This window comes from Mandrillus leucophaeus, unplaced genomic scaffold, assembly GCF_000951045.1.
Source record: "Mandrillus leucophaeus isolate KB7577 unplaced genomic scaffold, Mleu.le_1.0 Scaffold732, whole genome shotgun sequence".
NCBI classification, from domain to species: domain Eukaryota; kingdom Metazoa; phylum Chordata; class Mammalia; order Primates; family Cercopithecidae; genus Mandrillus; species Mandrillus leucophaeus.
The window spans coordinates 23427-38169 of NW_012107942.1; the positions used below are offsets into that span (position 1 = coordinate 23427).

Genomic DNA, 14743 nt, shown 5'->3' on the forward strand with positions numbered 1-14743 from the left:
TTTCTTCTCATTCTTGTTCTTTTCTTTCAAGAATTGTACCCTCCGGTCTGTGGAGTGACTGCATTTTTTTTTTTTTTTTTTTTTTTTTTTTTTTTGGAGACAGAGTTTTGTTCTTGTTGCCACAGTCTGGAGTGCAATGGCATGATCTCCACTCACCACAACCTCCGCCTTCCAGGTTCAAGCAATTCTCCTGCCTCAGCCTCCCGAGTAGCTGGGATTACAGGCGCCCGCCACCACGCCCATCTAATTTTGTGTTTTTAGTAGACACAGGGTTTCTCCATGTTGGTCAGGTTGGTCTTGAACTCCCAACCTCAGGTGATCTGCCCGCCTCAGCCTCCCAAAAGTGCTGGGATTACAGACATGAGCTACCGCGCCCGGCCAATTGATTGCATTTTTCAAAGCACATCACTGCCCTGACCTCCTTTGCCTTACCTTCATTTCCCTTTTCCCAATCGCCCTATAGGATGACAAATCCATTATACCTTTAATTGAAAATGAATTGGTAAAGACAACAAATTCAAACGTCCAGGAGATACTTGATGGGCAAATATCTTTGAGACAGTGATCACTAACCTGTTAGGCTTAAGCGAGGACTGGCTGTGTGTGGGTCTGATTCCTTTTTTTGTTTTTTTGAGACAGTCTTGCTCTGTCGCCCAGGCTGGTGTGCAGTGGCCGGATCTCAGCTCACTGCAAGCTCTGCCTCCCGGGTTCACGCCATTTTCCTGCCTCAGCCTCCCGGGTAACTGGGACTACAGGCGCCCGTCACCACGCCCGGCTAATTTTTTGTATTTTTAGTAGAGACAGTGTTTCACTGTGTTAGCCAGGATGGTCTCGATCTCCTGATCTCATGATCTACCCGCCTCGGTCTCCCAAAGTGCTGGGATTACAGGCATGGGCCATGGCGCCCAGCCGTGTGTGGGTCTGATTCTAGAAGAAATTACCTTGTAAGTCCTAAGGGAGAGGTCAGAATCTCTTCCTTCACCCCACCCCACCCCCATGCCCTCCAGGGAACAAAGTCTGTTAGGAGGATACCTCATGTATTCTCTGGGTGTGTCAGTCTGCAGTGTGGATAGAAGGACATGCCCTTCAGAATCCTACCAATGTGGGCTCAAATTTCTATCCTGCCACTTACCCGCTGTATTCCCTGGGTCAACTTATTCAAACATCTTCTATGCAATTGGAGGAAAAAGATTTTCTCTGCAGCAGTGTAATAATTAAATGAGATCATGAATGTCAAGTACCCACATCATCACGACATAACAAAACCACTTAACTTTCCAATTTCACTTTTCAACTCTACTTCCTGAGGACAGCGGAAGTGTTTCCAGCAGCCGCTACTGCAGCTCATGGCAGTCACGTGGTCATGGGTGACAGACGCAGGGGTACCCCTGGATGAGAAGCAGGTGGAGACCCTAGGTATCAATGCTCGCACATGCCTTCTCACGAAGGACCTGGGAGACGGAGGATGCATCACCATGTCTGTGATGACATTTACCACTTCCGGTGGCGACAGGAATAGGATGTGAAATTGTAGGCACACTGTCAAAAGACTGAGGTGTTAAAAAAATTTTTTTTTTTAAAAAAAGACCTGCTAAGTGTGCCATCTGTGGGCATGATGGGGAGTAGAGAAGAAATGTATACCTTTCAAAAGATGGATCCGAGCTATTGAAGGTCACTTGGGAAAAGGGACTTGAGTCACTCTAGGCTACACTGCATGCACAGGTCCGGTGTGCCGCACAAACGAAAAGGGTCAACCTGTCACTGGCATTAGGAGGTTGGTTGGCTGCTACCGGAGCCCTGGCTCTCCCACTGGATAAGACAATGACTTAGCCATCACCCCTGTATTGTAGTGCTGCAGGGAAAGTTAAAAGGCTTTTTTTCTTTTTTTTTTTTTTTTTTTGTAGATAGAGTTTCGCTTTGCTGCCCAGGCTAGAAGGCAGTGGCACAGTCTTGGCTCACTGCAACCTCCGCCTCCCAGGTTCAAGCAATTCTTGTGCCTCAGCCTCCTGAGCAGCTGGGATTACAGGTGCCCACCACCACGCCCAGCCGACTTTTTTATATTTTAGTAGAGACGGGTTTCACCATGTTGTCCAAGCTGGTCTCAAACTCCTGAGCTCAGACAATCTGCCCGTCTCAGCCTCCCAAAATGCTAGGATTACAGGCATGAGCGACTGCGTCCAGCCAATTAAAGGACTCTAAAACAAAGACGTGCCCAGCTGGGTGCAGTGGCTCATGCCTATAATCCCAACACTTCGGGAGGCCGAGGTGGGCGGATCACCTGGGGTCAGGAGTTTGAGACCATCCTGACCAACATGGTGAAACCGCATCTCTACTAAAAATACAAAAATTAGCCAGGTGTGGTGGCAGGCGCCTGTAATTCCAGCTACTTGGGAGGCTGAGGCAGGAGAATTGCTTGAACCCAGGAGGCGGAGGTTGCAGTGAGCTGAGATTGGGCCATTGCACTCCAGCCTGGGGGACAAGAGCGAGACTTCGTCTCAAAAAAAAAAAAAAAAAGAAAGAAAGATATGCCCAAGAATATGGTATCTAGACCAAGGAGAAACCATTGGTGCTGGAGAAATGCTCTGAAATTCTGAAATCTCATGCCGCCACTTCAGCCCAACTCCTATTCAACCTTCACCATGTCGTTTCTGCTGGGCCACCCGTCCTAACTCCTGAGTCTAGAAAGCATGCTCCCAGGTATCCTCACTGTACCCTGGGTGTCTCCCAGCACAGTGCCAACACCTTTGCCTTCTCGTTGCCTTTCAGATGTGTATAAGAGACAGCTCCCAGCACAGTGCCAACACCTTTGCCTTCTCGTTGCCTTTCTTTCTGGAAAGCACAGAGCTTTGTACATAGCAGGACTTAACACGTTTGTGTAGAATGCAGAAGGAATTACTCGAGTAGAGATCGAATAAGATCCACGGGCTTGAGGGCAGACAAAGAGAATGAAACTGCCCCTGCAGATGGGAACTAAGGGTGCGCTGGAAAAAGGCCTGTCATGAAGGCACGTGTGGATGAGCTAAACCCGGCCCTATTCGACAAATCCGGGAGTTACAAGCCGCTCCCAGAAGTGCGAGTGGTCTGAATGTAGAACACACACGGTGATGTATTATTTCAGACGAGTGAAAGACTTTGCAAAGAGACGCCACAGGTAAGAACGAACCAAAAAGGTTCAGATACGAACGCTCAGTACAGCTCCCCATTTATGAAATGTCACACGGAGCAGACCTTTAGCTTGTGGGAGCGATTCTCTAAAGAGATAATAACTGGTCAGTGTGGGCATTCTCGGGCCTTCCAGAGCAGAAGTACTCAGGGTTGAGACTCAGGTACTATAGGAGCGATCCTGACTCCCTCCCATCACCTTGGATGAGTGATCTAGGGGTAGGCAGCTGTGCAAGGCTGCCTTGGGGGAAAGGAGGCTCCTGCAGATGACCCTATACAGCTTTTCAAATGACAGAGGTAGGGCCTGGCAGGTCTCTGGAAAACACACATCATTGTGGACAACGAATTTGGCCCTGGTGACATTCTTTGGTGTATGAGAAGCGCTATCCTCTATATGCCCCTAATGAGCCCACCTGTCCAATGAGTACACTGAGGAATAACAAAGAAAAGATCCCTTTTAACTTCCAAAGCTCTAATGCCCAGATGGGCATTCGTCACTAAACCACGCGGTTTCTCAATATCCAAGTTAACAGAGGAAAGCGAGTCTGCAGGGAATGTCACAGCCACCTCCGGCCTGGGACCAAGGAGAAGGGAAGCAGGCCATACCTTTCCGGAGGCTGTGAGGACTCTGGTCTGCAGGCGGCTGGCTGGGGCTGGGGCTGGGGCCTGGCTGAGCTCCTGGTTGAGCCCCCGGTTGAGTCCCTGCACAGGCTGTCCCCTGGCTGGAGCCTGGACTTCCTTTCTGTGCAGACCCTGGAGAAAGTTCCTTGCTTTTTGTTGTGCTGAAAGGAAAGCATATGAGACAAAAGAGAAGCCCTGAACTCAGTGAGCTGCAGCACCAGCCTAGCCGATGGCCACCCTGTGTGTCCTTCTGGACCCCGTGCAAGTATGTCCCAGCTCTGGTGTCTCGACCCCTTCCTAAAGCCTTCGCATGTGCCCCATGGGGTGAGTGTCCTTTCTGGAGCTCTGACGGCCTGGGTTCCGCCCCCATCTCTGTGGCACTTGGCACTCACTGCCAATGCCCTTTTCATGCCTCTGCCCTCCTCTATTCAAGGAGATCGTGAGCAACGTGAGGGCAGGGGCCTGAGCGCCTCCACTGTAACCTGCCATCAACCCGGGAATTCTAGAACATTCTCAAACTGGGACACCAAAGTGTTTTTCCTACTATAGCCAAAAGGACTTCTTAGGGCCACTGTGCCCAACGAGTGCTGATGACACGGACTTCTGCTGCCAACCTTGTGGCCCAGCTCTTCCAGCTGTTGGCCCTGAGCCTCTAGCCACCCCCAAGGCAGGAGGTATTCCAGGATTCATCCTCAAACTCAATACCCATTCCAGCGGAGGCTAGGGTGGACAGAGATCCAGGCCATGCCCTTAAATGGGAGCCAGTTCGAGTCCCAGTCCCAGGCTTCGAGAGAGGTGGAGGTCGATGGCAGTGAGGGCTCTGCTCTCTGACCCCTGGAATTGACAACGAGGCAGCCTAGGCCACCAGGTCCTAAAGAGGATCCATCGTTACTGCAAGGCTGTTCCTCAGCCTTCTCCTAAGGATGAAGCGTGTATTAGAAGACACCTCACTCCACGCCACAGAACAGGGATTTGCCCTCCTGACACCCTGATGGTAGATATGACGAATTGATCTCCATACTTTCCCCACGGTGTTCTCAATCCTTTCCAAGAAAATACTCCCGGTGGCCTTTAGTGAATCAGGGGAGATGCCCCAGCGTTGGGAGCTATCTGTCATCCTTGCTAGAACCTACCTGGATTCTGATGCCCATAGGTGGGGCGTGAAGAGTCTGGGAACCGAAATCCCCTGCAATGGCTGTTTCTATCCCACAAAAGCAGGCACAACCTGGGCCGGGTGTGGTGGCTCACGCCTGTAATGCCAGCACTTTGAGCACTCTGGGAGGCCGAGGCAGGCGGGTCACCTGAGGTCAGGAGTTTGAGACCAGCCTGGCCAACATGGCGAAACCCCGTCTCCACTAAAAATACAAAAATTAGCCAGGTGCGGTGACACGTGCCTGTAATCCCAGCCACTCGGGAGGCTGAGGCAGGAGGATGGCTTGAACCCGGGAGATGGAGGTTGCAGTGAGCTGAGATTGCGCCACTGCACTCCAGCCTGGGCAACAGAGTGAGACCCTGTCAAAAAAAAAAGGCGGGCACAGCCTATTTCTTTCCTAAACTGATCTAGAAACTCCAAGTGTTAATTTGGAGAAAATTCCAATAGGAACAGAGCATTCTTGTCCACTGAAGTGAGAAAGACTGGGAGCAGGGAGCTGGGCCGGAGAAGCCCACGGCGTCAAAACACAGGTCGTCTTCCTCATGCAAATAAATAAAGGAAAGATCCCATTCAATGTGGAGGCACATTCTCTCCCACTTGGGATGAGTCTTACACACTAAACCTAGTTCCCCAAGGGGCAAAAACCATTTTATTCAGAGGAACCAAAAGAGCAATAATTCCTTTCTCTATTCTGTTCATGAAAAACAGAGACAGAAAACCCTTGCCTCACTCAGGCTGGACAAGGACCTCAGGCTCCAGGTTACCAGGTACCCGGGCATCAATGCCAAATATCTACCTACCCTTCCATCCATCTCTGCCACTATCAAGAGGAAGGCCAACCAACCAACCAAAAACATCTCATAACCAGCAAACCAAAAAATTGCTTCTTGTGGGTGGGTAGACTCTTCTTCCTTCCTTTAGACACATGTCTATCCAAAGATCTAGGAATGCACTCTTCCTTCTGTTCCCTGCCACCAGACACACTTTTTTTTTTGGATACAGAGTCTCGCTCTATCACCAGGCTGGAGTGCAGTGGCGCAATCTCGGCTCATTGCAACCTCCGCTTCTCAGGTTCAAGTTATTCTCCTGCCTCAGCCTCCCGAGTAGCTGGGATTACAGATGCACGCCACCACACTCAGCTAATTTTTGTATTTTTAGTCGAGGTGGGGTTTCACCATGTTGGCCAGGATGGCCTCGATCTCCTGACCTTGGAATCCACCTGCCTCGGCCACCCAAAGTGCTGGGATTACAGGCATGAGCTACCACGCTTGGCCCGAACACACTTTCTCCAGCACAGAAACAAGGATTGACCTACTTAGTCTTGTCCTCTCTCTTTAGCAGAGGTATAGCTGACCCAATGGGGAGAGGTGGGATGTAGGGTGGCTATTAGGGGTACTACATGAGCAAGGTCACGCTTAAGGCACGTTTGAGGGCAAGTTAGCGCTGAAGAAGCATGACTCAGCCCGTAAGCTTGGTGCCAAGAAGCAGGAAGGAGAATTTTGGGGTTAGCATTCATGCTAAGCAGTTGGGCAGGAGGTGGAGGCAGAGCCTGGCTGGACAGAGCCAGGGCAAGAACTGAAGGCAGGGTCTGGAGTAGGGAGTGGGAGGGTGGGAACCAGTTAGAGGGAAGGAAGGGCCTGCCATCCTCAGGGGAGGGAGAGCCAGAAAGAGAATCTGGTCACTCAAGGGAACATCATCCGGGTTGCAAACATGCAGGAAACAGACAACACAACAAACCAAAACAACACAAACAAAACAATGGACCACCTGTTTGTACTGGGAGCAATCCATGCAGGGAGAGAAGAAAGAGTGGTGTAAAACAAACAAACAAAAAAGAACACTAACATCCAAAGAAAAGTTACAAAACCGGTCAGCCCGGGCAAAGACATTTGGCCACAGAGCAATGTGAGTGACCTTTAAAATAATCTAAACCAGAGGGTGCCATTCCCTGCCCACAAGTGACTCTGCGAGACCACCCATCGAGAATGTTCCTGTATGCCTTCAGAGCCTGGGGGAATCCATCTTCAAGGAGCACTTTTTAGAAATATTATTCATATGCCAAATACCACATGGCACTGAGTCGCCTTTCTAAGATGGGAAACTAGGATGGAGTCGATGAGTGTCCAAAAAGGAAACGGTTCCAGCTCATTTCCTGCCTGTGTGTCTGTGTCCTCTTGGTCGGCCTCACTTGGCCCACCACTCTCAGGCTCTGCTTCCCCAATGAACTTGCTGTGCTTGCTTCTGCATCTCTCAGGTCCATCTGTGGCCTAGCAAGTGCACAACCAGGACCGAGCATCCTCTGAGTTCAAGTCATCAATAGCAACCCAGCATATGCAGGGTCAGGTGCCCCCTCCTATGCTCTAAGACTATTTATCCCCCTGTCCCTTTGTCATCTCCTGGTTTCACAGTGAAAATACTTTTTTTTTTTTTTTTTGACACAGAGTCTTGCTCTGTTGCCCAGGTTGGAGTGCAATGGTGCCATCTCGGCTCACTGCAACCTCCACCTCCTGGGTTCAAGTGATTCTCCTACCTCAGCCTCCTGAGTACCTGGGACTATAAACATACGCCACCACACCCAGCTAATTTTTGTCTTTTTAGTAGAGATGGGGTTTCACTATGTTGGCCAGGCTGGTCTTGAACTCCTGACCTCAGGTGATCCGCCCACCTCAGTCTCCCAAAGTGCTGGGATTACAGGTGGGAGCCACCCTGCCCGGTTGTGAAAATATTTTTTACCCATTAAACAAAATGAAACAAAACTAAAAAGCCTACTGGAAGCCTCTGATGTAGGGGATTGGTGTGGGTGTGGGTGTGTATTTGCGTACTGGTGGTGATGGTGTGTGAGGATGTGTGTCTATGTGTATGCACGTGTGTTTGGAGAAAGATTTGGGTTAGAAGATTCAGCTTCCCCAAGTCTCCAAAACTTCAGTGGTCATGGAAGAATGCCATGTCCTCTAACAGGAGACACAGTGGCATCTGATTTCATGTTGCTTTCCTGGTGTTCTAAATTGCTGCTTGAGAAAAGATTGAGACAAACAGCAAAGTTGTTTCAAAGTTGGTGCAATTCTCACTTCCAGAATCTGCCTCCCCCATCATGCCCTTTTCAAGGAAGGGCCAGGTACTGTCTCCTCCCCTGCCCCCCTGGGGATGCATAACCAAGTGCTGTCATTATTTGTCAGGGCCTGTTTGCTCACTGGAACGTGAACTTTTTAAGGGCGGCAATCATGTTTTTTATCTTTGAAAAGAGAAAGTTCCCAGTTCATGTTCATCAAGCTAGCCATGGAATGCTTTCCTCTCTTTCTTCCTTCCCCTAAAATAATGGCAATTCAACCATGTGGCAAGCTACGAAGGTCATCAGGCCCAGTATGACCACCACCTCCATTCCTTCCCTGACTTGCACCCATTTTAGCAGCACAAAAAGAAAAAAAAAATGGCTGCTATGACTATAAAGAAGAAGAGGAGAAACACAGAAATTGTAAACTTCGAAATAGGATACAGTAGTCCCCCTTATCCGTGGTTTTGCAGTTTCAGTTACCTGTGGTCAACGGTGGCCCAAAAATAGGTGCATACAGTTCAATAAAATATTTTCAGGCTGGGCATGGTGGCTCACGCTTGTAATCCCAGTACTTTTTGAGAGGCAAAGGCGGTGGATCACATAAAGTCAGGAGTTCGAAACCAGACTAGCCAGCATAGTGAAACCCCATCTCTACTAAAAATACAAAAATTAGCCAGGCGTGGTGGCACATGCCTGTAATCCCAGCTACTCAGGAGGCTAAGGCAGGAGAATCACTTGAACCTGGGAGGCGGAGGTTGCAGTGAGTCGAGATTGTGCCACTGCACTCCAGCCTGGGTGACCAACCGAGACTCCATCTCAAAAAAAAAAAAAAAAAAAAATTGAGAGATACCACATTCACATAATTTTATTACAGCATATGCTTATAATTCTTCTATTTTATTACTAGTTATTGCTCATGTCTTACTGTGCCTAATGTATAAATTAAACTTTATCATAGGCATGTGTGTGTAAGAAAAAATAACAGTATGTATAGGGTTCGGGACTATCAGCTGTTTCAGACATGCGCTGGGGGTCTTGGCACGTATCCCCCACGGATATGGAGGACCACTGTAACGTCAAAGACACAGGAAGGGGGAAACAGAGAGTTGGGGAACCTAAGACTCCTCACCCCGCCTTCGCAAGCTGCCACCTTCTGCTTGCTTGCGATGTTATGCTGGGGAAGCCTGGACTTCGTGTGATAATCCAGGCAGCCGTGGATGATTTACTTGGTACCAGCGCGATTCAGAAGCCAAATGTGAATGCTTAGAAATGGGGGCGGGGGCGTGGGAAACGACGAAATCCAAGAGGCCTCCAGCGCAGCAAACCCAGACACCCCCTGCACCGCACACCAACCCGCCCGGACGGCACTGGTCAGCGCTTACCTGGTGCGCTCGGGCCCAGGCTGGAGGCCCAGGCCGGATGGAGAGAGCGCGGGGGCCGCGGGGCTGTCCAGGGGCTGCTCCGGCAGCGGTGAAGGCAGGGGCGCGGCCAGCTCGGCAGGCGGGGCGGGAGGCTGCATGGAGGGCGGGGCGCAGGACGCTTTCCGACCGGCCGAGGAGCCTCTTCGGGCCACCCAGTTTGTGTCCATGACTCTCACGCCCATGCTGGCGAGGGACACAAAGACACCGCTTACCCACGCGTGACAGATGACAGGTGACAGGCTCCCTCCCCCACATTCAAGCAGGTCCGCGTTGGGAGAAGAGCAGCGCAGCTTTAGCACCCCGGGGGCCCGGGAAGCGATGCATTGGGGGCTGTGCTCCCAGCGCCCTGGCTGCTCCCGGAGGCCAAGACACAGCCCTGGGCAGCCCGGGCCTGGCAAGAGCGGCCCCCTCACTGAGGCAAGGAGCAGGGCACAGTCGGCAGCGCTGGCGACCACAAGCTGTGCTTCAACCCTCTGCCAAAGCCAGCTTAGGATGATGGCCCGGCAAGCTCCCTGGGTGTAAACTGCCAGCCTTCCTCACAGCGGTATGTGGCCTAACTGGGGGGCAGGGACACTCCTCCCAAGTGCAAGACGAGGTGGGAGGGGCAGCGAAGGGGGGAGCGTGGAACTGACAGCAGGAGACATCTAAATATGCATCCTTCTTTTTGTAACTTGGAGTCTAGCCCCAGCTCCACCACTGCTGGGACCCTGGCCAGGTCACACGTCTGCAGGCCACTCCCGCTTGTCCACACAGCAGGGAAGGGGCTGCTTGTGCCTATGGTCCCTCTGGGCTCTGATTCTGTTTTAATGATGGGCACACAGCTTCAAATCAGTCGGCCAAGCAACCAGACGCGGCGCATTCACCCTCTGGTGGAACTCACTACGATGCATAGGTGGCTCAGTTGAAGAGACTGAGCATGGCCTCATAGCTACCAGAGGATACCATACCTTTGGATTTTCCTAAGGCTGCAGGGACAGAAACATACAGATATTAGTTTCAAAAAATCTAGGCCTTCCTTTGGACATAAAGGTTGTCTTTCTGCAAGGGGTCTCTCTCCACGGTCCAGGGTCGTGGGGTGGGATTTTATTGTGCTATAAAATTAATACGATTTAGTTGGTCTCTCTAAAGTTGGTCTCTCCTATTTGTGTAAGGGCAAGTCATACCCTACTATGCACACAGTTAAAGAGAGCAGTTGAAGAACTGATATCAGTGTGGCATGGGGAAGAAAGAGGCAGAAGGGAGAAAGCAATTGGTAAAAGTATTCATCTGCTTTTTTTTTTTTGTATTTTTACTTATTTATGGCCGGGTGTGGTGGCTCACGCCTGTAATCCCAGCACTTTGGGAGGCCAACGCGCATGGATCGTGAGGTCAGGAGATCGAGACCATTCTGGCTAACATGGTGAAACCTTATCTCTACTAAAAATACAAAAAATTAGCCGGGCGTGGTGGTGGGCACCTGTAGTCCCAGCTATTCGGGAGGCTGAGGCGTGAACCCAGGAGGCAGAGCTTGCAATGAGTCGAGATCGCACCACTACACTACAGCCTGGGCAACAGAGCGAGACTCCATCTCAAAAAAAATTTATTTATTTATTTATTTATTTGAGTTTCTCTCTTGTCACCCAGGCTGGAGTGCAGTTGCGCGATCTCCACTCACTACAACCTCTGCCTCCTGGGTTCAAGCGACTCTCCTGCCTCAGTCTCCCGAGTAGCTGGGATTACAGGCACCTGCCACCACGCCCAGGTAATTTTTGTATTTTTAGTAGAGATGGCGTTTCACCATCTTGGCCAGGCTGGTCTCGAACTCCTGACCTCAGGTGATCCACTCGCCTCGGCCTCCCAAAGTGCTGGGATTACAGGTGTGATCCACCACGCCCGGCCTTATCCACTCACTTCTAAGTTACACAGACTAGAAGGTGGTTAGTTCCCTTTCCTCTGGTCTAGGAGGTACTGCTGCTGTCATCCTCAGCCAAGGTTTCATTGACTAAGGTAAGGGCTCACATTTCTAGCATTAAGGGAGAGACAGACATTCATTCAGGGAGAAAACATACACTCCCAACGAGCATTTGTCTCTATCACGTATCTGCACAGAGGGATAGGTGTATGAGGGCTACGATGTGCTCACTCTCACCTCCTCCCTGCCAAATGGTCACCTACACTAGTCAGAAGCACAAAACTATTACACCACGAAGTCCTGCTCACCTAGAATGGTCATATTTACCTTGTAGAGGTGCAACAAGATTTAATAACAGCAAAAGTTCAAGTAAGGAGATCTGGTTGTAGCAGGTAGGATGGTGGGATTTAGGTGCTTTACGGAAATATGGGGAGTGATGCTGAAACCAAACACACAGTGGGATGGGGATGGCTTCCTGATTCCCTTCCTTTCTAGGACCACCTTCTCATGTCTAGTACCATTGCTGTTATTGCTCATCTCTGCTGGATGGCTTCAAGGAGGTACCAGGGATGGAGGGAAAGGGGAGGGATGTCTCTTTCCTGGACCCAATAGTTTCCAAAGTCATCTGGGGTCTGCGAACCTTCTACCAATAAACAAACACTTCCTATAGGATATCCAGAAATGCTTTTGGAGGCCACTTGAAACTCTGGGACAGAGTCTGGTTGCATCCCCTGGTATTTAAAGCAGGCTGCCGAGGATCAGCGAGCTGTGGTCTGCAGGCTTCAGAATGTATGGGAATGAAAACAACAAAGAGCTTAACATTCCTCTTGGGGAACGGAACTGATACCACTTAGTTGCAATGGCTGGTGAGGATTGCAGGCAAGTGAGACGTTTCACATGGTGACCAGCACAAGGAGCCCTAAAAATGTAAGTCCTACCCCTTCTTCTCCTCCTTGCCCCCTTCTCTTCTACTTGTAAAAGGTTTTCTACCTGGTGAGAAGGTCTGGGTCAGAGTTGGTGGGGGGGGTACCTTCTATTTCCCCAACAGTACCTTGTAGCATCAGGAATCTCAGACATCAGCCTCCTTGGTGATCTTCTGGTTTACCAAGGGGAGGTGTCAGGTGGGCATGGGGTAGGTACTGGGCGAGACTTGCTAAATAACACTGGCAAAACTTCAGCAGCTGAGAAATATGAGTTCAACATGCTACTTCTCCTCTTGCAAAGAGGCTACAGTGCCATATGCCATCACGACTTTCCCAGCTGAAATGACTTTGTCATAAGAGGGAGCATCAGATGTTCACTGTGAATTCACATCAAATGTTCACTGACATTTTCAGACAGCAATATAAATCTTTACACAGTAAATCAATCACAAAGGTAGCAGCAATGCTCTCGGAAGCCTAAAAGTGCATTTACCTTCCAAAGCAAGAAGGTATATGTCAATGTTCAAATGTCTAGATAAAACTCAACCTGAAGACAGACATAATAAAACTGCTCAGTGTGCCGCCAAGAAGGAGAATCTACTCACAGACGGGGGATCCCACCAAAAGGTTCTATCAGCAGTTCACAAGCTTCTGTTCATTGTCTTATTGCATAAAGAAACAGTAGCCAGAATCAAGGCACCGCTGCTGTTTCTTAAGAAAGGAACAATACGGAAGTGGAATTAATAAAACGTATCTGACTCCAGCAGACATCCCTGCATGGATACCTAAGGACAGTCCAGATGGCAAAGATTTCCCATGCTTCCGCTGAAAACTGAGAACAATTTGCCTTTTCAATCCCTTTATAGTTGAATCAAGGTGGAAGCAAGAAGCCACAGGCCAGCAAGAATGTGAAGCACAGGGTTTAGAAATCAATAAGCAGGAGGCACAAGCCCTCCTTCCGGCTTTTCTGTGACTCCTGGTGGTAGGAGGTAGGGAGCCTACAGCATCTGGGAATGGAACCTGAGATGATTTTCTCCACTGCTTCTTTTCTTTCTTCTTTTCTCTTCTTCTCTTCTCTTTTTTCTTTTTCTTTCCTTCTTTTATTTTTTTTTTTTTGAGACAGGGTCTTGCTCTGTCACCCAGGCTGGAGTGCAGTGGCATGATCATGGCTCACTGCAGCCCCAGCTTCTCGGGTTCCAATGATCCTCTCATCTCAGCCTCCCGAGTAGCTTGGACTACAGGCACATGCCACCACGCCTGGCTAATTTTCGTAATTTTTTTAGCGATGAGTTTCGCCATGTTACCCAGACTGGACCACTGCTCTCTTTTAGAGTAAGACGACGAGGGGCAGGGAATCCAGAGTGGTCACCGCTCATCACTGGGATGCACGGGACGTGAGTCAGGTGACAAGTCCTCACTTTGGCAAGGCAGTCCCACTGGAGAACCATCTTCCCTGCCTGCCAGCGTCTTATATTTGCATAGGATTTATCATAATGCACACGTGGGTATTTTTCATGAGACAGTATCACGGAATAGGTTCTGGAATGACCTGGGTCTCTAGTCCCAGTTAACCATTCGCTGACTCAGTAGAGCTTTCTCTTTGTCCGTAGAATGGAGCTAATACCTCCCTTCCTGTTTCCGGCATTTCCATGAAGACAGTTTATCAATTATCGACTGCTGAGATATATTTAGCATACCCTTGCACATGACCTGGTAGCAGAAGCTGAGTGGTCGGTCATACAGTGGGTTGTAGCAGGGTCTAGCTAGCTAAGCCAATGGTGTTTTATGGTGCGGACAAGCTGGAGATTCAGAGAATCGGATGACATCTTGATGGAGGGAATATAAAGGCCTAGTATCTGGCTTGGGTTTTTTGGGTATAACGTGGTGACTCCACACCGTCTCCGGCTCAGGGCAGTAGGGCTTTGAAAGCAGAGAATTTGGGTATGAATCCTAGATTTTCCAATGACTAACTCTATAATATGGAGGAGTTCTATCAGATTATCCTCCGATCATTCTTTGTAAAATGGAATAATATGCTTCTCTTCTTTCGATTTGTTGTAAGGAGCCAATGAAACTGTGGCCATAAAGCCCTTAGCCCTGACTAAGAAATCAGTAAGATGTAGTGTCAGTGATAATGCTTTGTGCTTATAGGTACCAAGCACATATGACTTGTTTTTAAGAATCTCCTCAGAGAAAGAAACAGAATGAACACAAGTCTAAAATACGTTGATAAAGAGGGGAAGAGGACACTCTACTGATTCAGGCACAGCATGACAGAGATGCTGGGAAGACCCCATCTGGCTCATGTCACCCGGATTTATGGGGTTTCCCATCGGATTTCTTCCGTTCCTAACAGTGACCCTAAACATCAAAAGATGTTTGGGGTGAGTTCTCTGATAGAAATAGAGCAGGGAGGCCAGGCGCGGTGGCTCACACCTGTAATCCCAGCACTTTGGGAGGCCGAGGTGGGCAGATCACGAGGTCAGGAGATCGAGACCATCCTGGCTAACACGGTGAAAC

At 49.6% G+C, this 14743-nt stretch overlaps 1 protein-coding gene across 4 annotated transcripts in view; it reads right to left on the reverse strand.

Moving 5' to 3' along the window:
* The window catches only part of ARHGAP44 (Rho GTPase activating protein 44), a 218882-nt gene that overhangs the window by 7850 nt on the left and 196289 nt on the right, over nt 1-14743 (reverse strand). For 2 of the 4 annotated variants that reach the window (XM_011965673.1, XM_011965675.1), the window contains exons 17-19: nt 10357-10374; nt 9371-9592; nt 3769-3944 (exon numbers count right to left, since the gene is read on the reverse strand). In XM_011965673.1, the coding sequence (XP_011821063.1) occupies nt 3769-3944; nt 9371-9592; nt 10357-10374 (416 nt within the window). The remainder of the gene's footprint in view (nt 1-3768; nt 3945-9370; nt 9593-10356; nt 10375-14743) is intronic. The other 2 variants (XM_011965674.1, XM_011965676.1) reach the window with 1 other exon arrangement.